Source organism: Balaenoptera borealis, assembly GCF_965194805.1.
Source record: "Balaenoptera borealis genome assembly, chromosome: 5".
NCBI classification, from domain to species: domain Eukaryota; kingdom Metazoa; phylum Chordata; class Mammalia; order Artiodactyla; family Balaenopteridae; genus Balaenoptera; species Balaenoptera borealis.
The window spans coordinates 82,087,653-82,114,082 of NC_138862.1; the positions used below are offsets into that span (position 1 = coordinate 82,087,653).

The window sequence follows — 26,430 nt, forward strand, 5'->3', positions numbered from 1 at the left end:
ACAGACCCAAATCAGTCAGGACACAGTGGTCTGGATACATACTTGATTAGCTCCTTCTCCCGCATTTCTAGCTGCAGCATGATGGCACTCAATTCCATGTATAAATTATTAGCCCGCTCGAGTTTTCTCTCATAGTGCTCACGAATGTCCAAAGCATGCCTATCAAAGAAAACACAGAAGCAGTGAAGCTGAGGAATGTGAGGGAGAACTAAGGTCAGCTCTAAAGAAACAAGAACAGGATGGTTTATCTCAAAAGCATTTGCCCAGGGGCCCTCTAAATTTAAGACTCCCTTGTCCGATGCAAAGACTCAGACAAGAGTGAGTGGGAGATGGGAAATCCAAGTTTTCCACTTAGTTGATTGTTAAGGGTCATATCCAGCCATAGAGGATAGCCAGGAGGGCTACAGATAAAACTGAATGCAATTTATGTATAATTTACAGCCTTTGTCTATGCAGTATTGGCAATATCTTAATAAGAATACAGTATAATATATGTTAAGGGAAATATGCAGTTAAAGCACGATCACTCATCACTCATTTATACTTATCCACACTACAGATCCTGTCTAATCTAGTGGTTATCTGAGAACATATGTTCTATCCCTTGATAGATTATAAGCATCTTGAGGCCTGGTACTACATCTTATAAACTTCTGACCTTTCATGTTACCTAGGACAGCGGCTGAATAAACAAATAGCATTGCTCCAGGAATCTTTGTTGCAGAGATATAATAAAGGAGGATAACAGAGGTGGGGGGAGACGATAAAAAAGTGATATAAAGGAGGACCAACTTTTAAAGAGAGTAACAATAACCAGCAGAAGTGCAAGGTGTGTAGAGAATGAAATGATTCACAACAAGGGTTTCTGCTAATATCTGAAGACCTGGGAATGAGAAGAGGTGAAGTAGGAGACATCAGCTGACCTGAGCTCTTCTCTGCGCCTTCGAATCAGTTCTTCATCTAATCGGTGGATACAAGTTCCTTCACTTTTGATCTTCTCAAAGTGTTTTTTTACTTCTTCTCTCCATTCAGCCTAGGCAAGGACAAATTAGATTTTGTTAATAGTCCAGGAGTTTTAATCCCTGATATAACCATAGGATCATGTACAAGATTTTCCCCCCTGTATGCTTCTACTAAAGAGCCTTATAGAATAGATGTTCAATAAATGTTATTTGATAGCAAAATATCTCATGCTAGTGTATCTGCACACCCCACCCCACTCCTCACCCCATTTTCTGTATTTAGTCCAGTACTCAGTGCTGTCTTTTCTAATTTTCTTTCAGTACCAGCCATAAGAAACATCACAGCTGGCACGCAAGCCATCATCTCTGGAACAAAGGAGCTCAATTTTAAGTCAGGATGGTGGCTGAGAGAGCCTGGCTGGAAAGAAAAGCTCTGATAACCATATGGTACAAGCATGTGTCAGTGACAATATGGTCATCTTTACATTTGGACCAGAATTTCTCCTAGGCTTTGTTTATGAAAATATCTTGAGAAAACATTTGGAATAGAAGATCCAAGGGGCATGAACAGCAGGAGATGGGGATAAAAATATGGGGAATTATATGGGAATTTGGGGGTGGGGGAAAGAAAAGAAAAAAGAGAGAAGGAGGAGGAGGAGAAAGAGCATGGCCAAACGTTTTAGTAGTCCGACAAAAATTTTAGGGGAGGGATGGATGTCTAACGTGTGATTTAAGTTGTTCAAAATGTAAGCCTCTTCCAATTTCCTAAACCTTTAGTAAAGTCTCTGACATTCACCTTGACTTTGGATGAGTGTTTTTATTTGTTTTGTTTTGTTTTTTTAAATCAAAGAAAGGTGCTGAACTTCATGCTTAGGTCAAAGACAGGAAAAAGATAAAGGAACAACCAAAAGATGGCAGGAACGGGGGCCCAAGCAAACAGAGTCAAAGTGTCCATGAAATTATAAATCTCCCAGGAATTCACAGAAGTATTAAAAAGGGCATTGGACTTTCCATAGGGCATGGAATTTCAGACCAATTTTATCTAAATTTTAGGAGGTAGGAACATCTCTGCAGGAATATAGTCTACAGACCATTTCTAGAAAAGCAGCTAAAGGAGACGCTTCCTCAAATTATGTACACACTACTATCCCAAGAAGCTAATGAGATTATCTAAAATAATTTCTAGTGAAGGCTAGATATGTAACCAAATGTTTCTAATTGTATCATCTTCTTCTAGAGCTATTCTATTACTTTTAGATTCATGTTAAAAATGATCTCTCTAGATCATGGAAGAAATTATGCTTAAGTAGTTGTGAAGTTACAGAAGTTTCTCCCCAAATTTGCTGTTTCTCATTTTTTAAAAAAGTCTTTATTGAATTTGCTACAATATTGCTTCTGTTTTACATTTTGGGTTTTTGGCCGCGAGGCATGTGGGATATTACTCCCCAACCAGGGATCGAACCCACACCCCCTGCACTGGAAGGCAAAGTCTCAACCACTGGACTGCCAGGGAAGTCCTTCATTTATTTTTATAGAGGAAATTATATTGCAATTATTTAGAAAGTGGTCATCCTACTTATCTGTTTATAATACATTAGATCTTCACATATATATACGTTGACTGACCACTGGGGAGAGATTTCTGTTAGTCAGTTGACTTTCACGCATCAAACCTGACAGACAACGTCATCAGAGAGCCGAGATCTAGAACGCACTGTCCATTGGTTGGTAACAGTCTTTGACTGTATCTAAGCAGTAAATGCAGGTTTGGCTGAGCCCCAGGTAATGCTGTTCTCTCAGCCGTCAGATCAAAGTCATGAAGTAGGAAGAGCATTTGAGCTTTAAGAGGCCAAAGATGAAAATCAAGAGTTGTTGGACCTAAGAAGGATAAGGGAGAGGGCCAAATGTGGGCCTTAAAGCATCCTCTTTTGTGAAAAACATGTCAGTAGATTCTACTCCAACACTTAAAGAAGGGACCAGGAAAAGGAATACCTCCCTCTGGCAGTGAGGAATCAGATATCACAGATCGGATTTTTTAAGTTCTAGAGGAAATAAACCTCCTGACACCTAGCTTACGGGAATGTGAAACTTAAAGAAAACCTTCTCAAGATTGAAACTTATTAAAAAAGTAGATTTCCCAAAAGAAGTTCCCTCTGTGGGAAAACACCAGGTACTGATTAATAATGTGTTTTCCCCAAAGGTACTGGGTTACAGGTAGATGTTAATTTTGGAGTTCCATCACTATACTTAGAATCTTTATGTAATAGGAGTTCCAATTTGCACTTAATCTGCAATTTAGACATTTCTGGGCATAACTAAGAAATGGAGGTGGGCAGGCTGAAGCCAATTTGCACAGAGATTAAGGAGTCTCTGAAAGAAAACATGAGGGAAGAAGGAATCCTGGTGTGATCTTGACCTATAACAAAACCATCAACATAGGAGTGGAGAGGCATTTCCCATTTGTTCCACTAATACCTGTAAAATTTTGGGCCATAATCAGCACTATTCTGTGACCTTTAACAAAATGTAACTCAACAGGGAAAGGAACAATTCATTGCATAAACAGAACAATGTGCAACTTTGGAATATGGAGAAGTCCAGAGCTTCAGTAACTGCAAAAAACAGCAGCTCCTGGTGGGTGATGGCAGTGCCTTAAGGATACAGCAGCATCCATTGGATGCCAGCTGGGGACTACAGCCTTTCAGCAGAAAACAGTACTAACCAATAAAGTAATACCCAGCAGATGCTAGGAGGAAGACTGCCGTTCCAGCCAGAGTCACTGGAAAGTAGGGCAGACATTAATATGAGGCTGTTTGAGATCCCCCCACTCGTTACTGGGGATTCCCCCAAACTGCATGTAGGGTGGAGAGAGGGAGTACGGAGTGCTTCACAAGGTACTTACGTCCTGTGTAAGCAGGTAAGGGAAAAATACAGTGACAGTTGGGTTATTGTCATGAATGGAATCCTCTTTATATCCCAGATAAGGCCTGGGAAAGGCTGTAACATCTAGAAGGTTTTTGTCTTCTCCAGTCTTTCAGTTATTCAATCAGTAGACTGAAGCTCTTGTACCCAAACCTTGCTTCTCTTCTCTTTCATAATATAAGTGTCAAAATGAAGCTGAATTAATATATCAATGGATAAATAAAATAGGATATATCCATACAGTAGAATATTATTCAGTCATAAAAAGGAATGAAGTTGTGACATATGCTGCAACATAGATAAACCTTGAAAACATGCTAAATGAAACCAACCTGACACAAAAAGACAACTATTGTATGATTCTACTTCCATGAAATATCTAGAATAGGCAAATTCATAGAGATAGAAAGTAGAACAGAGATTACCAGGGGCTGTGGGGAAGACAGAATGGGAAGTTATTGCTTAATGAGGTAATGAGAAATTTTGAAAATAGATAACGGTGACAGTTTTATAACATTGTGTATGTAATTTATGCCACTGAACTGTATATTTAAAAATGGTTAAAATGGCAAATTTTTTATATATTTTACCACAATTTTTATAAAGTAAAAAAAGAAGTTGAGCCAGCTCCAGCCTAGCTTGAGGAATAGACAAGCAGGATGTTGAGGGGCTAAGTAGTGGGAAAACATAGATTCTGAGTCAGAAAGGTCTTAGATGTTGTCAAGTCCAAATCTTGATTGGCACGAGTCCTCTTTACTGTCTCCCCACGTAAGTGCCCAGCCTGTGCCTAAGCGCCTACTTGCTCATGATGAAATTACTCTTAAGGTAGAATAGTCTGTCCCTATAATGAGCTATCTGTCTCTTCAACTCCCAGCCCCTGAATTTCTGGGTGGTCATGGTGGCACTCAAAAGGAAACTAGAATGGTGCAAAGACAGAGGGTTGTGGAAGAGCTCAGAAGCAGGGCACGTGACGCACCTAGCAGCTGGGATCTGGGACCAGGCTAAAATGTTTTCTGAAGACTCATACCAAATGTAATTGAATACCAGAGCAATAATTACCTACTTGGAGAAATGGGTTATTGTCTAGGAATGAAGCAATAGCTTTGGCAGAATCTAATATTGTACTGAAATTGGTTGCTTTGTTCATCTGTTCTATATATGCTGCTTCCTTATACATGTGCTGTTGATGAGAAACAGATGAAGCATTTTTTCTCAGGAAGGAGTCAGCTGGGCTCTTGGCAGCACTCCTGACTGACAGTTCTGGGGGAAGGTGGCAACCAGCAGCTAGTAACCATTGATGGATGACTGATGAGGAAAGGGTTTTGTCAGCAGGCAGGAGGTGAGGCCGCAGGTATAAAAGTGCTATCGAAAAGCAAAACTATGTGCTAAAAAACTAGTTCTTGCCCATTGGGGGAGGATAAAGTCAAAACACAATTAATAGGAATTTAACTGCGGATGGAGCTCCCTAGCTGTCATCTTATCCATCTCAGGAGTTCATCAGAAAAAGTACCCGGAATCCCTACAGTGGCATATACTCAGCAATAAAAGGAATGAACTATTGATACGTACCACAACATAGACAAATCTCAAATGCATTACGCTAAGTGAACGAAGACAGGCACAAAAGCCTACATATCATATTATTCCATTTATATGACATTCTGGAAAATACAAAACCACAGGAATAGAAGACAGATATCTTTTTAGCAAGGACTGGGGCTGGGAGGAAGGGCTGGATACAAAAGGACATGGAGAAAATTGGAATGATGAAAATGTTCTGTATCTTGTTTGTGGTGTATATATTTGCCAAAACACATCAAATTGTACAAGTAAAAAGGATGTATTTTATGTTTGTAGATTACACAGAATAATGTGACTTAAAAAAACCCTCAATCTTAAATTCCCAATTAGAGTTTGAGATGTCCTAGGTAATTTTGTTTCTAGCTTCCTATGTAACTTTTTCCTGTCTATAGTAGCAGCAAATACCAAGGACTTTAGTTATTAGATTTTTATAACATGTCTGAGATATATGGCAGACATTGTTACATCTATTTTATATGTGGGAAAATAGAGGCCCAGTGGCATCCAATTACTCATCCACATTAATGGTGTAATGGTGACCAGAATCCAGGTCCCCAGGTTCAAAGACCAGTGCTTCTCACATACATTAAATACCCATTCCTCAAATAGCAACCCATCATCTTTATAATTAGCAACCAGTAAATAACCATTTTCCCATTTCTAATAATAAAAACAAGGATAAATGGGTCTTAAAAAAAGAAAGAAAAAGTATCCAGAATGTAACACCTCCAAGGAGGCTTAATTTTTATAGCTTTGTTCGAGGTGAATAATAATAACAATCAAACAGTTCTTTACAGTTTATAATGCACTTGCATGTTTATTATCTTATTTGATCCTCACCAAAACTCCACAAGGAAGGGAAGATATGGTTATCCTCATTGTTTAGATGAGTAAGCTGAGGTTTAGGGAAATTTAGTGACTTATCCAAGGTCACAGGACAGGGGTTTAGGCTCAAAATCTGTTACTTTTCCCAGTACCTCCCTCATTACTTCATAAATATTGGGTTGGCCAAAAATTTCGTTCGGGTTTTTCCGTAAGATGGGTTTTCATTCAGGAAACATCCAAACGAACTTTTTTGCCAACCCAATACTTTATTATCATCAGCCAGAGATGGTCTGAATTTCAGACCCAGAAACAAATCAGCTTGTAAATGCCCGAAAGATTCTAGGAACTAGCAAGGGTATTTTGAACTATTTAAGGAGAGGTAAAATTTTATGCTGGGAGAAAACTGTGGTAGAATTTATGAATATTAAAAGATGTCCAATGTACTGTTTTTCCCTTCCATTCCTTCTCCTCCCCTTCCTCTCCTTTTCATACTCTTGCTCTAAGAGAACCTTCTCTGAGTTTAATCTTAATGCTGCATAGATTAATAAAAGTGAATTTACACAAGTAGGGATACCAACTCTGGGGACTTAGTTGTACTATACAGTGTTTTATATATATGGTGGGTATTCAGAAAGTGTGGCACTGGCTTCAGAAGTGATATTCTGGGAGCACACAAGTAGAATCTGTTTAGAATTTGATGTCTTCCAAGTATGTACAGTTATACTCTCAATGGCTTGTGGCTTAGTATTCTCACCAAAAATTGCTTTTCAAAATTGTGGTACGTATAGTTTTCTTGTAAAGGAAGCAACGCTGTGATTGTAACCATATCTTAAAGTCTGAAAAATTTCCTAGAGAGTACTCACTATTATTCTCTTTCATTTCACAAGAGGACTTAAGTCTTCTTCTTAACAAAAGAAAATATTTGGAAGATTTCTAATCCAGTAACCAATACCTACATGTATTTGTATAGATAGGTAATAGTTTTAATAGTTCTAAGGGAATTTACCTGAATGCATATCAAAGAACATAGGAAATGTCATGAAGTTATCCTCTTATTTTCTCTAAAATCAAACACTTTACTTACATAATAATCCCCCAGAAACACTAAAAAACTACAGGGGCAAGCCAGACTATTCAAAGGCACAGTGTGGGGAGAGCTAAGTTTGTGGGTCATAGAGTGTTAGAACTTTAGGCAATAGAGGAAAGGTCTCTGATTTATTATTCCTTAGAAACTACAAAAACCTTGTTCCTTAATTAAGATATTCCCCGATAGCTGATGGGCGGAGTATCTCTCTGTTTATCAGACACCAGAGAAGCAAGTACTCCAAGCCTCTGGCTGGGCCGGGTAATAAAGCATATTGGAGGACTTGTTTAACTCCCAGGGATGATGCCCCACCCAGTCCAGTTTGCTTTCACTGCATACTTTCCTGGTAGGTAAACTCATCACCCATTGGTGTTGGGGGCTATTAGGAGTAGACTGAGACACTAATTGGTAATAATATTTCTTCTCTGAGAAGAAATTCTCTGAGAATGAATCTTTGAAATCATACTGGAAGTCAATGCAGAGATGGAATTCATCTTGCAAAAATTCATTTTGGAAAGTGAGAAGAAATTTCTTCTGTATGAGAAGAAATTAGGTAATACTATATTTAAAACTCTATAAGCATAAAGCTGTAATTTAAGATCATCACAATTATTTCAAAAGCCATAGTTTCATCCCATTTTACTCCTTTTGCTATTGCCTGGGTCTGGTAGGGGTAAGTAAGGACCTCACGTATACTGATCCCTCACAACTCCCTATCCATGTTGACAGTGGTTAGACCACTGATCTTTATGCCATTTACAGCATTTTTATTTAATGGTCACAAATTTATCAGTAATGCACCCATGCCTTACAACATGTGATGGCAGATTCTCTTGTCAAGAGGTGAAATCTATTTCTCAATCTGGGTTAGCCCGTGACTTGCATTGGCCAATGAGACATTAGCAGCCACAATGCACACACAGGCTGGAAAGTCACGTGTGCGCTGGGGCTTGCTCTCTTGCTGCATTTGGTACCCTGAGAAGACCATGTGAACAAGCCCAAGTTAGCCTGCTGAAGGATAAGAAGCCACGTGGAGGAGAACAGAGGTGTTCTAGCTAATAGCCAGCTAATCGCCGGACTTATGAATGAGACCATCTGGAACCAGCCAGCCTCCCAGTCGACCTGGCAACTGACTGCAGACACATGAGTGAGCCCAAGTCAAAGCCAAATGAAGAACCACCCAGCATAAATTACAAACCCACAGAATCATGAGCTAAACAACGGCTTATTGTTTTAAGCCATAAGTTTTGGGACAGTAATGCAGTAAAGGCTAACAGATACATTAAATTATATTTTATTTGGTGCTACTAGGTGACACACTTAAAGTTAGTGAAAAGCCTAACTTAATCAACAGGCTCTCTCTGGAATTTAACTTTCCTCCTCTGTACTTTAGCTTTTCTAACTTTAAGGAAAGCAATATTTTCATGAAGGTCAGCAGTAATTCTAATTCAAATGTATGTACATACAGTTTTCATATCCTCTTTTCCTCTTTTCTCTCCAACAACTTCACCAGAACCCACTAGGAAGATGATATTTTAATACATGCTACCTTCAAATAAGAGAATAATATATGTTAAGTGCTTAAAAAACTCCAAAAACGTCATACGTGTGAGGTATCATCATTATTGTTTCACAATGAATAGAGTTATATAATTGCTATCAGAATCAGAATACCCTTACTCCTTCTCACTGAGAGTTTCCTGTCTGTTTAGCAGCACCTGGAACAGTTTCCAGACTTACCTGAGACTTGAAGTAAGTTTCTTGTGGGGTGGCAAGTACATCTGCAGATGCGATGTCTAAATGCATGAGTGTCTGCCGAAAAGAAGGTCGATTGCGAGGTTTACTCTGCCTAAAAGTTAAAAAAAAAAAAAAATAGCTTGTGCATTTGAGAAGTTGTGTCCAGGAGGATAAGATTTCACTCTACTTTATAAAAAATATTTTTGACTCCATGTGTGGCTATGTCTCAGGCAGTTTTGAAGTACTGAAGAGCAAAAGGAAAATGTAATTATGAGATACCTCTAATGATGAACTGGAAATCTCTAGGATCTGTTTTATAATAATTATCCCTTAGGACTGGTAAAGCAATGATAGCTATCATTTACTAAGGCCTACTATTTTAAGATAGTACACCAAATTATTTATAATTTTTTTAAAAAATTTTATTTATTTATTTATTTATGGCTGTGTTGGGTCTTCGTTTCTGTACGAGGGCTTTCTCTCTAGTTGCGGCAAGTGGGGGCCTCTCTTCATCGCGGTGCGCGGCCCTCTCATTATCGCGGCCTCTCCCGCTGCGGAGCATAGGCTCCAGACGCGCAGACTCAGCAATTGTCGCTCACGGGCCTAGTTTCTCAGCGGCATGTGGGATCTTCCCAGACCAGGGCTCAAACCCGTGTCCCCCGCATTGGCAGGCAGACTCTCAACCACTGCGCCACCAGGGAAGCCCTATTTATAATTTTTAATTAATCATAACACAACAACTCTATGAGTAGGTGTTATCCCCATTTTACAGATGAGAAAACTGATACTTGGATGACATACCCAAAATTACACAGATAAAAAAGGGCAGAGCAAGTATTTGAATCCAAAGTTCTCAAATTCCAAGTCTCCTAGACTTTACACAAAGTAAGGTTATTCACTCCAAATACACGTTAGAGACTTCCTCGCAGTTTTAAATATAGTTTAGAGAGTTTTAAATATGGTTTTGAGGAAGAAGGTAAAAGAGAATATTGGGAGAAACATATTTCTTACCATGTCTGCTTCATAAGGATTTTGAATCCATCAGGGCAAGTGGAAGGAACTGGAAGGTGTAGGCTATTGCTTCCAACACCCCAAATAATGGCTGAAGAGTCTACATCTTTGTACGGGATCTCTCCTGTCAGCAGCTCCCAGAGCACCACTCCAAAAGACCTACAGTAGCACCGGGAACAAGTATAAAAGACATTTCAGAAAGACTGACTTGTATTTTAGTTATTCATTTATTAATTTTCAATCGAATATATACCCAGTTTTAAAATTCTAATATTGCTATAGGAAAAATAGAAACAGCCAGGAAAACTCTGAAAAAGAAAATTAATGAGGGGGTAACCAACAACTATCAGATATTAAGACATACTATAAGGCTTCAATAATTAACACTGGTGATGAATAGTCAGACAGAATATTGGAATGGAATAGAAATCCAGAAATAGACCCAAAACATATAGGAACTGAGTATATGAGAGAAGTGACATCTCACACCAGTGGGGAAAATTGATTATTCAATAAATGCTGTTGGGAGAATTGGGGAAAAAATTAAATCTACACTTCATCTTACATAAAGGTAAATTCTAAATGTATCAAAGATTTAAATGTGAGAAACGAAATCATAAAAATCGTCAAAGAACACATGGAAATTAAAAAAAAGAATCTTAGAATGTTGAAGTCTTTTCTAATTAAGAAATCCAGAAGCCATAACAGGAGAGATTGATAAATCAAACTGCTTAAAAGAAAATCTTGATGTGGAAAAAAACCTCCACCATAAGAAAAACAACAAAAGTGAAAAGTACCTATAATTCATATACACAAAAAGATAATCTCCTTAATATATAAAATACTCCTGTAAGTTGATAAGAATAAAAGATCAGAAAGCTTAGTAAAGGATTACAGTAGTTCACAAATAAGAAATTACAAATGGTTCATAAATATATGAAAAAATGTACAACCTTATTTATAATATTAGAAGAGGAATGCAAATTAAAACTGCACCTAAGACACTGTTTTTTTACCTATATGGTTGGCAAAAAAATCCCAAAGTTTAACACATTTTATTGCTGAGACTGAAAAAACACTCTTACACATTTCTTTTGGGAACATAAATTGGTATAATCCCAAATGAGGACACTTTGGTAATAATTACCCAAATTACAAATGATCCCACATTTCTACTTTATCTTATTTACTCTTTACTCTTATTTACTCTAAAATTACATGCAATTTTAACATATGCTATTTTTTTGGTTTTAAGTCTAAAAGTTACTAGTAGCCAATTTTAATAATGGAAGAAAAGCAACTATAGGGAAATATACCGGTTTTTTTGTTTTTGTTTTTGTTTTGTTTTTTTTTCTGCCAGGCCACGCAGCATGCAGGATCTTAGTTCCCTGACCAGGGATTGAACCCATGACCCCCATAGTGGAAGCGTGGAGTCCTAACCACTGGACCACCAGGGAAGTCCCAAGGGAAATATACTATTAATAGCAGAGATTTGTAACCTCAGAGGAAAAGTTAATAAAGATTAACCCCCTCCCAAAAAAAGCATAGCCCATCAGGGCTGTTTAATAAAAGGGCAAACAGCCCCATACACCTCAAATAGGTCTAAATCATATAACTGTATCACAGCAAAGTACATCACTGATATACCCAATGATGGTCTGAGTCACCAAGAATAGGTAAACTTTGTTTAACATATTTTATTCAAGAAGGTGAAAATTATATAGTATATTTCAGAAAGACTTTTATACTAAATGGCTATATGAAGTGAACTTTTAGTTTTCCAGAAAGTTCAGCATATTCTCTGGGAGTCCCCCAAACTGATGACTTACTGAATGGATATTCACCCTAATTCCTTCTCCCCCAATCCTTCTTACCAGGTGTGATGATCATGCTGGGTAGTACCTCAGATTATATGAGACTGAAATCAACCAGAAGTGAGTAATACTAAAGAATATTTTGGGAAAGTAGACGTGTTGAAAGAGGAAAGCGCTAACAGGGTGAAAGTGGGAACAGGCTTTCTGGTTGGCACAGATGGCACCACTCACCATATATCGACTTTTTCAGAGACAGGTTCATTCCGTATCACTTCTGGCGCCATCCATGCTACTGTGCCAGCGAAGGACATCTTGGTACTTTTATCACTAAGTTCCTTAGATGTACCAAAATCTGAAATTTTTACTGCATCTGTGTGAGTCACTAAAACACTTTAAAAAGAAATAAAGAACACATCCAGATCGTTAGTATTAATGAAAATCACGACTAACTGGCAACTGAAGATTTTGTTTGCTGCCTCCTACCTTGCAGAATTCAGCTCTCGAGTTCCAGTACTACTGGGGCATTAGCTACACACCACAAACAGCATCATTCATACTTGTGAGGTAGCATAGCATAGTGGGCTTTCTACATCTGGTTTTATCCTGCCTCCACCACTGCTAACTGTGTGACCTTTGCCAATTACCTAATTCTTCTAAGCCAGTTTTCTCATCTGTAAGATGGAGACAATTCAGGTCACAGTATCTTATCCACAATTCAAAAATCTCCAAAAATTCTTTATAAATATTTTTTCATATATATAAAGCAAACTCAATTTATCCCACTTTATGCGACTGTCAAAGGTTTTGCTGCAGATTTATGAATGTGGCTGATCATAGGATGTGGCCCCGGACTTCGCTGGGGGTGTAAGGTAATGCCCTATGTTACATTTCTGAAATCATCTGACTCCAAGAGCTTTGGATAAGGGATTATGGGTCTGTAATAATGGTCTCATAGAATTTTCATTTGAACTAAATGAGGTAATATATGTAAAGCACCCATCTCAGTAAACATTGGGTTTCATCCTTGCTGGTCTCAGACAACTCAACAGGAAAAACACTTCTTTTAAAACACTGTTTAAATGATGGCCAACTAAAACCATGCATGGGACACAAGGGATTCATTATTATAAAAGGCTAATAAGTATGCTGGGATTCCATTAATGTTGATAAGGAAAAGCAGGAATAAATTTAAGCTTAGGTAGATTCCACACAGTCATGTTATACTTGTTACAGTAGTGATCTGGGTTGTGACTTGGGGCAAACTGCTTTTGCTAGCCTTAAAGTGAATAAAATCTAGTACCAGTCAAATCCAGAGAATTAGCATCCACACACACTAGACTGAATTCACTTGAAATAACCTGTTTAGAACTTCAGAACGTTAATGAGTTAGGGCTTCAGAGGCTTAATGATATAGAGACTTAATTTTAACAAGAAGTCTTAATACTCAAATAGTATCAGAATCGAGGCGGCTAGAAAACAGAAAACTTCTCAATCTATCTCCTTCCTCCTCTATGTGAACCAGGAACTTGACATTTGCCCCCCTCCCCGCCAATGTCAGATGGCTCTCTACCAAACAGTTCATTGCTTATGATTGCTTTAGAATACCTTCATCCATATCTTAACCCTGGTTTTGTATGTGGCATATAAAATTTATATAATTTAGGAATTTTGATTTAATCATGTTAGTCTTGGTGAAAATGCATAAGGATTAAAATATCATGGGATATCTGAGATAACTGGAGAATTGATGGTATCATATAGGCTGAAAATAAAAAAAGGTGATAAGCACCTAGTAAGAAAAACACTAGAAGCTTCCTCTTCTGCCTCTTTTGTTCTGCTCATTTTGGGACCTGTTAGTATGACAAGAGGGAATAGACATGGGAGGAGACTAGAGAAGATACAACGTTGGGACTTTTGTGAAGTCTTCTGAGACAAAGTTGGGGTCACACAGCCTAAAGATTTAACGTAGGTAATGAAATCTCTCTTTACAGCAGATTGACCTTTGTCTTCTCAATGTCAGCTTGGAACCCAAAGAGGCCAAGGCTGCTGGAGGTTCGGGATGGTACTGATAGCAGAGGGAAAGACTTACTGGGTAACAAACTTATTGCTCTAATTTTAATTTTTTTATTTTATTTTTTAAAAAGATTTATTTTATTAATTTATTTTAGGCTGCATCAGGTCTTAGTTGCAGCACTTGGATCTTCATTGAGGCATGTGGGATCTTTCGTTGCGGCGCGTGGGCTTCTCTCTAGTTGTGGAGTCTGGGTTTTCTCTCTCTAGCTGTGGCGCACAGGCTCCAGGGCATGTGGGCTCTAGTTTGCGGCACGCAGGCTCTCTAGTTGAGGTGCACGAGCTCAGTAGTTGTGGCGCGCGGGCTTAGTTGCCCTGCGGCGTGTGGGATCTTAGTTCCCTGACCAGGGATCGAACCCGCGTCCCTTGCATTGTAAGGCGGATTCTTTACCACTGGACCACCAAGGAAGTGCCTGCTCTAATTTTTAAGTGACAAGAGGTAAAGAGAGTAGCATGTGATCTACATATCCTAAAATTTCCTGAATTCTTCCTCTAAAATTAATTCTTTTTTTTTTTTTGGCCACTCTGCCCGGCTTGCAGGATCTTAGCTCCCTGACCAGGGATTGAACCTGGGCAGCCACTGGACTGCCAGGGAATTTCCTAAAATTAATTCTTAAGGAGAACAAGGTGGTTAAGAAGGAGGCCATTCAAAGAGGTCTTCGGCAAGTATTTTGTGTACCTCATGTGTATGCAGTGGATGACAAAAGCAACAGATTAAAAAATGTGTAATGTGTAAAATGTGTAAAAAATGTGAACAGAAGGAATGAACACTATAATAAAGTTTATTTGCAAGTAAAGCAAGGAGAAGGTTGTTCAGTGAGCTAACGACTATAATAAACATTGTTGAGAACTATGGTGATAAATAGGAGCTGCTTTGAAGTTGATAATCAAGGACAGATTTGTATCTTCCATGGAGAAGAGGCAGGATTAATTGTGAATCCCTCATGTTCACATGATGAGGGAGAATGCAGTGGTCTGTGGTCTAAGTTCTGGGTTCAAGTCCTAGCTCCATGACTTTGGGCTCTGAGTTCTAGATTTTCTTACATAAAATGATAAAATGATATTTGTTACATCTATTCCATACATTTTTGCTAAGATCAAAGCAGATGTGATCATGGATATTTTAAAATGTTATAAACCATGAAAGCACTATGCAAATATGTTTTTGGAAAAAGATTAATTCTTCTCTGCTTCTCTAAACAAAAATGTGGTGGGAAATAATGAAAATAATGTTTAAAAATAGGAGCTACACTGAAATATACCATTTAATCAATTCCTTTCCTTCCTTCATGCATTTTGGGGAACTGAATAAACATTCCTCTTGAAGTGGTTATTGGTAGCCGAAGAATCATTTTGAAAACAGGTTACTAGAAACAGCTCTGCTTCTCTTAAATAACCAATTTATATTATTTAATGGACACTGTGAACCTCATTACTCCTTTTTCCTTCTTTGCTTAGACTCTAGGAAGCTCAAAGCCAAATTCATAAGCCACCTCTAACAACTGTACAGAATCTTATGGCATACATTTTGTGAACAAGCTTTAGTTAATGTTTTTATTTTCTCTTTGCCTCTGTTTCTTATCCATTTTTATCCTGTTGTATATATTTCTGAAACTCAGTTTTTAAAAAATTGGTTTTCTGGGGGGAACACACTAGGAAAACAACAAGTCAAGCCTTCCAGTGGGAAAGTCTGGCATTAATTATCTGAGATGATGGAAAGTGAATACTTTAGTTAATAATATATTTTGTTTCATAGTTGTACAATTAAAAGGCAACAAAAAGGGAAAACTACTGTCAGGTGCCTGGACATATCTGCCATATAGGTAAGTAGGTTAACAGTAATCCCCGAAACATGCAAATAGAGTTATCCACTGTGCTAATTTAAACTGAACTGAAAATATGATGTCCAAAAGCTTCAACTATGGTTGATAAAATTCCATATTTCAAAACAATAAAACAAAATGGCTGAAAAATTAGCTCCAGAACTCACTTAGGTGATTTGAGATCACGATGAATAATTTTATGGAGGTGTAAATAATTCATTCCACTTGCAATTCCTGTGGACCAATCTACTAGCAATCGAGGTGTGATCTTCCTGCCAGCTCGCAAAACCTCATAAAGTTGTCCGTGGGCACAGTATTCCATGATGATACAGTAACATGGGGCCTGAGTACAAACACCCCTTTCAAGAAAACACAGACATGTACATGAGTACACACATACATATAAACATATATGTATTCATATTTACATTTTAAGAATATTTAATAAATTTAATAATTAAGACCAGTTCTCTGTCCAAATTATTTTACAAATGCATATAATCTTTCCTGATTCTTAAATTACCATTTAAGTCCCTCTAGTCTACATGTTTCTTTGTTATGCACATAGACAATTTTAGTTTGTTTTGTTCACTTTAGATATCTATATGCCATGCTATATCGGTGCTTTTTCTGTGGGACCATTCCATTCTAGGACAAAGAGCACCTTTCCCTGAGACTTGTGTAGGCTGGATATTTTAGACTGTTAAGAATAATTTAAATATCTTCCTTTAAAAATTAAATGGAAAGTTTTATATATAGTGTACAGAGAGAATTCAAATAAAATATTGCTAATTTTACTATTTGTTGAATTTCAAATTACTCAAATTTAAGATAACTAGACTGAGGACCAAAAGAATCAATTTTCTATGTTATAGAGTAGCTGAAAAACATTTCTGTTTAGAACAAAAATAATGTTACACAATGTATTATACACCTATGCAGCCTCTATTTTCATCAATTCCTACATCTTCTATGAAGCCTTTCCTGATTATTCCAGTCTAAAAAAAAATCTTTCTCTTCTCTAATTTCCTATGCTACATATTTGTTTTTTATATGCAATTTTTCTCTGCCTGTACAGATTATCGGTTCCTTAAAGGAAATGGTCTTCAAGTTCTTTTCTTTCTACCACATAGCTTAGAAGTTCACAGCAAGTCCTTGACAAGTATTTTTTAACTTCACCTGAACGTTCTTTGCTGATAAAGCCTTTGCACAAACAAGTACAGGGGCAAGGGGTAGGAGGAAGAGTACTAACACGAAAGAACATCCTCTATTTGTCAGGCATGTTTACATGTTAGTTAATTGTCTTATTTAATCTGCCCCAAACCATTGTACGATAGATATTATCTTTTCCATTTCTACAGGTAAAGCTCAGCGAGGAAAACTGACTTGTCCTAGATCATACAACTAATACATGACAGAGCTGGGATTCGAATCCAGTCTGTCTACTTCAAAGCCCATGCTCTTTCCACTTACTACGCTACACTGCCTCCCTTCCAGCTTTTAAAAGTTTGTATAAACAAGCATATTGGGGATTCCTATATTAATACTGTTATCCTATAAAAGTGGGAAAATCATATTAGCTCTACTTCACAGTTTTGTTCTGAGAATCAGAAAAGAGAAGAAAAATTACCATGAGCAATTCTCTGTGTCTTATTTCTTAATGATACGTATGCTTTCCTCCAAAAGAATATCATTATTCTACCTACAAGACTCCCAGCTAAAGTCCTCAGCCAGCTACCAATTCATGTCCTATCTCTTAGGCTGCCGTAAGTGCTGAAAGAATTTAGAGGTTGTGACTTGTGATCATGTGAAAGTCTTATAACAATGGCAGATTATGAATAAGTATAATTAGTTTTTATTTTCCCTGCCCTGATGTGCCTGTCAAATGCCACAAAGCTATTTCTATTACTCTCCTATCATTTTCTAAGCTCCCCAGAATTCTCATCTTGATTTTTAAAGAAAAAATTTTTTTAAGTTTCTGTTACTTGACTTTCAGGAAACCTCAGTGGAGCGCAAGTATACAGCAACAGACAATTTAATTTTTACTACAGAGAAATAATGAATAAGGGCAGAAATAATGTAATGTGCTTAAGAATATCAAAACAAATATTTGTTTGAAACTACTCAGCATCTTACTCAAGAATGTTTTAACTTGTCAGACAAACATTGACATAAAGGGCCTAACAGCGATATGTTATACACTTTTCATCTTTCTTGACTGACAAATGAGAAGCAATCATTCCATCAGCCCTGTACTATAACAAGACATCTTAGTAGCTATAAATAACACCTCTATAATCACTTCTAATTGCTACCTTTTCTTCCCTTTGGCACTCAATTCCATTAAGAACAGGCAGGTTGGGTTTTCTTAAAAGATTGCTTAAAAATTGGAAGAAAAAGAGAATATAGTATTCCTTTCTTGCACTTCCCTTCTGTACATGGTTCTTACTAACTTCAAAAGAAGCTGAAAGCACAGAAATCAGTATCCAGAGAGATGTACTAAAATCTAATCATGCCCTCATATCTTCCAGACGGTTCTGAATGATTCATTGGCCAAGCAACACATGGCACAGATGGCTGCAAACATAACACTGCACAATGCCTCAAGAGCATGGTGTAATGGGCCAGGGACACAGTCTCACTATTGTTTTCCATGTAGAGGTAAAGACAATTCAAGCATCTTCAGCCCAAAGAGTTGGACACCAACAGAGCAATACTTATCCATAATGCTGAAAACTGTATATGCAGGTAGGAGGGTCAGAGGGTAAAGCGGGGAAAAGACTCAGAGGAAAAAGGAAGAAACAAAAGAAAGGAAGGAAAAATCAAGCTTCTCGCACTCATCCTCTGAGGACACATTTCTACCTTCAGTAACCCACGACATCCTGCTAGAAAGCCCTCTTACCTGAGACTCATAGCCTAGTTCACTTCGGGAGGCCAAAAAGCCATGCTCATCTATAGAAGATTCAGCGTCTCAAACCTAGCATACCAGTGATTTAAGCTTAAAGTTTAGTTAAATAAAAGGCTCTTCCTTCCATTTAGGAGGGTAACCATACTGTAATGATGGTCCTCTCAGTGAAGTAAAATGAATGAAAGAAGTGAGCCTCTGACAGACTTGTCTGCTTAAAAATAATCCTCCTATTGCCTTGAGAAACTTATCATCTTGGGAAGGATTATAATTGGTCTATCTTGTTTTAGTTTCACATCCTCCTGGCCCTCCTAGGGCAACCAATAATAGAATCACTACAGCAACTGAAGTTCTCTCCCATGTCCTCTGCAGGGATGTTCCTTCCACAAGGAAATGAATCCAAGGACTTCACTTAGTATCCCAGTTGAATGCTTCTCTTCTTTTCATACTTCTTTCCCTTTCCGTAAGGGGTCTTGTTTGGGAATCAAAACTCAACCTCAATACACATTTAAACCCATTCTACAAAACTTGTACCCATGATTTCTATTCCTTACTTTGGGGATATATTTCCAATTAGAAATCATTGCATGACATGTTTAGCTTTATAACCAGAGTTTTAGTGAGGAAAGGATTCCTCTTGGGGGCTGGAGGAAGTCCCTCCTAGGTTAGGAGAGGGGAATTTGTAAGTTATTCTACTTTTAGCTATAGGCTTATTGGTCATACTATTTTCCAGAATTGAAATATATATAAATTCAATATGTATTATATAAAAATATACCAAGAAGCTCTAATTTCTAATCTTTCTTCCTTCCTAAAGGCTTTCTTTCCTGTTCTTCACCTTTCTTCCTCTTAAGCCACTCATTATTCATTTGTTCAAGCCTAGGGCAAAATTTCAAGGCTGGTAAGAGAAGGAACTCGAGGGAAAAGTACAGGCAGAAGAGATTATACATATTCAGAGCTCAGAACTGCCAAGTTTGGCGCCTTCTACAAATTTACCTCTGAATCTTTCCATTTTTCTAGGGATCTCTGTCAATATTATGAAAATAAGGGACTAAACTAGAAAGATACAGTCACATACTCTTGAAAACAACCACTTTGTGAAATAAATATAGCATTTAACTTACTATCATCACTAATTCTACTATTATTAGACTTAGAAAGCTGAGTGTTTGGCATTCCTTGAAAACGGATCTGGCAAAACCTGAGGCAGGGAGAAATACTCTGAAGGTACCTGTTATTACAAGTTAATATTTAAGAACGGACACTAATGGAAACTAGTAAGAAAATACATCTCTATTTACAAGGAACTAATTGTTCTCTGATCACTTCAGATGTTAGCTTTGTTTTCTTAACTGAATTTTAGGATGTTCAGGTTATCTTGAAGTAGCCTCTGTTATCCTACTGATAATGACATTGATTCAGCAGATCTGACTGCTTGGCAGGAATCCATTTTCTCCCTCTCTGTCCCACATACATCCCTTCCAAGAAGTGTGTGCTCTGGCAAAAAGAACTATTAGACTATAAAATCCTTAAAGACATGATTCTAATATAATAGTTCTTTGGTACCCTCCCAAAGCATCTAGCACAGTGCTAAGTCTGTAGAGTGTTCTTAACATGTCTTTCAAAGCAGGAACTTAAATGTATATACTGGGGGAAAGAAAATCTCTCTATTTCTTTAAAAAAAAAAAGCCTTGACCTACTTGAAAGCGATGATGTTAGGGTGCTTCAACTTCCTCAAATGCTTGATATCCGTCTCATTCTGTTCTCTCACTTTCTTGATGGCCACCTCCTCCGCTCGGAACTTGCCCAAGAAGACAGCTCCCTGGGCTCCACTACCCAGCCACTGCAGCTCTGAGATCTCCTCAAATGGCACTTCCCAAGTATCTAGGCACACAAGTGAGAAACAAGCTTAAAGAGATCTCAATGGCCCCTTGTAGAATGCTCAGGGGCCATTCTACAAGGCCAGTCTGAAGGGACCAACTTCACCATCACCCAAAATGACCTCTATCCTTTGCCTCTCACCCGGTAACTCTCCAAAAGATATAACCTTTCTATGGGTCTTGATACCATAGATAAGATATTCACATGTATTAGTCTGTATCAATTTTTAACCAGTGAAATTCAGCAGATCAGAGATCTCCTCCAATATAATCACCTCTGAACAAAACACATCCTGACACTCCCACAGCCCCACCTCCTCACTTGAAGCTTGCATGTTCAGTCAATTCACCTATCTGTCTCTACATCACCATCCCTACCCCATCACCCATTATAAGTGTTGCTTTATTCCTCTTTGAATTTCTAGTGCAGGCTCTCAATTAATCCTTGCTGAATGAATTTTCAGTGATACTCTCTTAAAGATCTAATGATGTATAATAATTAAATTAGTATTTACCTTTTATTTAGTACTTACTATACGCCAGACACTAGCATAGTGCTTTATATCTGTCATGTGTTTAATTCTTACAACAATCCTATAAGTCTGGCCTTATTATGGTTATTTAAAAATGAGAAAACTAAGCCATAGGGTAACCATGCCTTAAGTAACTTAATCAAGGTCACATAATTGGTAAGTGGCAAAACAGGGCCCAGGACTCCAGAACTGGCTTGAGTCCAGGGACTGTGTTTTCTCTACTATACCACATTACCTCTCATGAAGTATTTGAGAGAGAGGGCCATTAGTCATGATATATTTATTCATATAGATGCAGTATTTTCAAGTTTCTGTTTTTCTTAAAGTTTAATTTCTTTTTGCACCAAAAATGTAACAGGGGTCATTTCTAAGTGGTGGCATTATTGATTATTCATGTTATGTCATTTATCCTTTTCTGTATTAAAAATTTTTAACCATAAGCCTATATTACTTTTATTTTTATTTTTAATTGAAGTATAGTTGATTTACAATATTGTGTTAGTTTCAGCCTATATTACATTTAAAATGAATAAAATTCTATTTAAAATAGATCAAAAATTCAATCAATATGTGCTTTAATCTCATGCAACTTAAAAAGAAGACTATAATCCATTGATTATCCTGTTTGCCAGTGCATTATCACTGCACTGGTCAGAAATGAACATCAAAGAGCTAAGAGCCCCACGGAGTGAGGAGAAGATGATGACAATGCTAAAGGTTATGAGAGATTCTTGTCAGATCACCAATCACTTAAAGGCCACTGTTTGCAGAACACTGAACAAAGTAGTGTTGAATCAGCTTTGAAGATATTCTGGTCTTGAAAGCAAATCAACTCACTACTATGTCAATGAAGCAAGAGCAGAAAGAGTAGAAGGGAACTACATTTCCCTCTTTTCTAATTTTCTTTAACAGAAAAGAAATTCCGTAGATGCTTAATAAAATGTGGTTTCTCATTACAAAGGTTAAAACATGACCTTCAAAATATAAATGCATAGAGCAGAAAAAATTATAGTGAGGGTGATTAATAGCATGGGCACTTGTCCCATTCTTCTGGTATGAGCAGTATTAAAGGTTTCTGCTCTACTGAAATTGAATAGATGCTATACAAAAACAAATCTCTCTACAATACAAATAGCTCACAAATATGAAATCACCAAAGAAACAAATTTGGGTGGAAACAGTAAGTTACAGACGACTGCTTTTAGTATCTTTACAGCGTCTAATGACTTTCATCCCTATAGGCTTATTCATGTGGCACACATAGGACACAGGTATTGATGGCATACTTAGTTTTACTCATTAGGGGTCCAGTGAAGAACTAAACACAGTGTCATTTTGACCATTCTGGGGGCTGAATAAAGTACTAGCACTGGATTCTGAGCAAGAACATAACTGGGCAATATTTCTCCAAATAACTCTGTAAAAGCCCAAGTTACCCTAATTTTTAATACATAATTACTAAAATTATTCTTTAGCTGTCTTTTTTTCCTATTTACGCAATCTTTATTTACTGTTAAGTACTAGAAAACATTAGAAAATACTAGAAAAAGCAGAAAAGCACATATTTTATCTGAAATCCCAGCACATATTCAGTTTTCATCTTCTCTTTTAGTCTTTGTTTATATGTATACAGCTATGTCAGAGTTGTATGTATGTATAATTTTTTCTACTTTTTTCATATATTATGTATTCCCCATGTATTTACAGTCTTTATTATAAGCTTAATAGTTACTTACTGTACCCTCTTACCTTTTTTTGTACTTGTGTTTCCATTGTTTTGTTTGCTAAGTTAAATTTGGTACTTTTTTCTTTCTTTATATTGCTTCTTCACGTTCAATCCTGAGATTAAAGAGTATAGTTTCCTGGTTCTTGGTATACATTCCAAGTTGCTATCCAAAAGGATTTTTCTAGTTTTTGCTGACAATAGCAAAGTATGAGCAAGTCTCTTTTACTACAACTTTGCCAGCAATGAATGCTGCCGATTATTTTTTGGTGCTAATTTAATTAGGTATAAAATAGTGTTTTATAAGTTTGCACTAATTGCCAGTGATATAGGATATTTTCTCCACATTTGTTTAACACATCTTCTTTGTATGAATTATCAAATTTATCCCTTGTCCATTTATTTATTAGGGTCTTGCAGTTCTCATAAGCTCAAAGGAGCTTTCTATTTCTTCGATACATACGAAGAGGCTTTTTACAAAAGCATTTTTCTTTTAATTTTATTATGTTTTGAACAAAATATTTTTATAGTTGCTTCTCATTTCCTTTGCAATTTCTTCTACTGCCTAATCTATCTTCTAAGAGTGATCTATAGTTGATTTTTTAAAAGTTTAACCTTTACATCTGAAGTTTATTTTGTTGTATGGTATGAGAACTGATGCAAATTAATTTTTTTCGTAGTGTTATTTAGTGATTCAAAAAACAATTTGTTAAATAATCCTTTCTTTTTACATCATTTTATAATGTTTATATTGTAATTTACTATAAATTTTATAAATAATTCTTATTACTTAGTATTTTTATAAAATGAGAAATAAATGTAGTATTAAAATACAAATGATAGGAGGGAGGGACAAGATAGGGGTAGGGGATTAAGAGGCACAAACTACTATGTATAAAATAAGTAAGCTACAAGGATATATTGTACGGCACAAGGAATGTAGCCAATATTATATAACAACATTTTTTTATTCTTCTTTTTTTAAAGATTTTTTTTGATGGGGACCATTTTTAAAGTCTTTATGGAATTTGTTACAATATTGCTTCTGTTTTATGTTGTGGTTTTTTGGCCGTGAGGCATGTGGGATCTTAGTTCTCCGACCAGGGATTGAACCCGCACCCCCTGCATTGGAAGGCGAAGTCTTTTTTTTTTTTTAAATTAATTAATTAATTTGTTTTTGGCTGTGTTGGGTCTTCGTTTCTGTGCAAGGGCTTTCTCTAGTTGCGGCAAGCGGGGGACACTCTTCATCGCGGTGCGCGGGCCTCTCACTATCGTGGCCTCTGTTGTTGCAGAGCACAGGCTCCAGACGCGCAGGCTCAGTAGTTGTGGCTCACGGGCCTAGTTGCTCCGCGGCATGTGGGATCTTCCCAGACGAGGGCTCGAACCCGTGTCCCCTGCATTAGCAGGCAGATTCTCAACCACTGCGCCACCAGGGAAGCCCGGAAGGTGAAGTCTTAACCACTGGACAGCCAGGGAAGTCCCTATAATATCTTTAAATGGAGTATAATCTATAAAAATATTGAATCACTATGTTGTACACCTGAAATTAATATAATATCGTAAATCAACTATACTTCAATTAAAAAATAAATAAAGTAAAATACAAATGATAAATATATTTGGCACTCAAATACCAAAGGTTGATATTATAATATATAACAAAAATTTCCTTGACCAACAGTAGCTCACGCCTGTGTTAATTCATCTATGTTCAACCAAATCTTAATTGTCCATGGAAAAATAAAGGGGCTGGCATTGGTAATTCAAGAACACAGAGTGTAAAGTAATACTTCAACCACCTTTCCATCAATTTTTTTTACTAGAACTGACTACCAGAAGTAAAGTTGATTCATGTGACTTAGTCCTCTCTGTCCGGTTCCAATGTCCTGATCGATATCTAGTAGGGAGTCAAGGAACAAGAAAATGGCAGCAAAAAGAACGTTAGCAACAAGGATATACAAATTGGGGGCCTAGATCACTGAGGAACAAGATAACAAACCTTATAATGATGGAAACTGGCTGTGCTCCCTCCAGGGTTAGTCCCAGACTTTCTGCTGCTTTTACAGCTGTCCCATTGGTACTCTTCCCCAGCTTTTATCTTCTCTCTGATTCATCACTATGACTACTATCTTAATTCCAATATCCACCATGATCCCTAGGACTGAGAAAAAGCCACATGCCCACTCACTTTAACACATAAGTTCTCCTTTGTTTATTCAGACAAGTCTATGACAATACTTGCTTTGAGACTGGGAACTATTTGGCAATAAAAGATTTCACATATTACCTTACTTACACTTCACTACCAACATACTAAATGGGAGATGAAGATATCATTAAAAAAATTTTAATCAAGTGAAATTTCCTCATAATACCAAATGCAGGGACACATCTGTTATATGTACTATCCTTCGGTTGACTGTAATCCAGGATTAAAGATTAGCTCCATGATCCCAGAGCTGACAAGAAAAAAACTACACTAGTTTCAGGCTAGTGAATCTCTTCTACAGCCCACAGCAACACCTGCTCACGGTAGGATATCCTGTCATTTGCTGAAGAGCTGGGCAGCTGCCGTACCCTTGTAAGCTTAAACTGACTAAGGATGTTTCTTATTTGTTCCTGAAATAAGCCTTTCTGAAGGTCACATAATCAATCGGAACACAAATCAAATACAAGGTTACAGAAAAATAAAGAATTTTAAAGGCTCCTTTTAAAAGACATAGGATGTGTCTGTTAGTCTTCTTTATGAGTCTGAACCTCAATGCTGCATTTGGATCCCGAGACCTCCAAATTGCCACCAAAATAATTATTAGACTGGACAAGTTAAGACCCCCAAAACCAAATGAGTTTATCACATAAGCAGATATTAGTAGGTTTTGTGTCTAAGCAGAGAAGAAGGAACTTCTAAAAAATAATAAATTAAGGGTGGGTGGTTATGGGATGACAAGTGATTTTTATTTTCCTCTTTGGATTTGTCTTTATTCCCAATTTTTAAAATAATAAAACTGTTTAACATAGGAGTCCCCAACCGCTGTGTGACAAGGGACAACTCTTTAATTTCCCTGAAACCTTAAGATCATAGAGGGAAAAAAAGGGTAGAATGTGCAGGGTATGGAGAGAAAACAGACAGACAAAACCTAGGGATTGAGAAAGAATGCTGTGGTTGACAAATCCTGGAAAGTATACCTGGAATGGACAGATTTACAGGTAAATCCCAATATACTTATGGAGAAGGGGTATAGATGGGGAGTCTGGTATTGCTTTAAGAGAAAGTATTTCAGAGTCAATTTTTAAAAAATTGAAGTATAGCTGATTTACAATGTTGTGTTGATTTCTGCTGTACAGCAAAGTGATTCAGTTATACATATATATATATATATATATATATATACACTCTTTTTTCATATTCTTTTCCATTATGGTTTATCCCAGGATATTGAATATAATTCCCTGCGCTATATAGTAGGACAGTATTGTTTATCCATTCTATATGTCATAGTTTGCATCTACTAACCCCTAACTCCTAGTCCATCCCTCCCCCACACCCCCTCCCCCTTGGC

At 37.2% G+C, this 26,430-nt stretch overlaps 1 protein-coding gene across 3 annotated transcripts in view; it reads right to left on the reverse strand.

The window, feature by feature from the left end:
* Positions 1–26,430, reverse strand: part of MAP3K13 (mitogen-activated protein kinase kinase kinase 13) — a 160,664-nt gene that overhangs the window by 14,329 nt on the left and 119,905 nt on the right. For all 3 annotated transcript variants that reach the window (XM_082392940.1, XM_082392941.1, XM_082392942.1), the window contains exons 3-9: positions 20,435–20,618; positions 15,997–16,188; positions 12,168–12,326; positions 10,123–10,281; positions 9,115–9,223; positions 924–1,033; positions 43–159 (exon numbers count right to left, since the gene is read on the reverse strand). In XM_082392940.1, the coding sequence (XP_082249066.1) occupies positions 43–159; positions 924–1,033; positions 9,115–9,223; positions 10,123–10,281; positions 12,168–12,326; positions 15,997–16,188; positions 20,435–20,618 (1,030 nt within the window). The remainder of the gene's footprint in view (positions 1–42; positions 160–923; positions 1,034–9,114; positions 9,224–10,122; positions 10,282–12,167; positions 12,327–15,996; positions 16,189–20,434; positions 20,619–26,430) is intronic.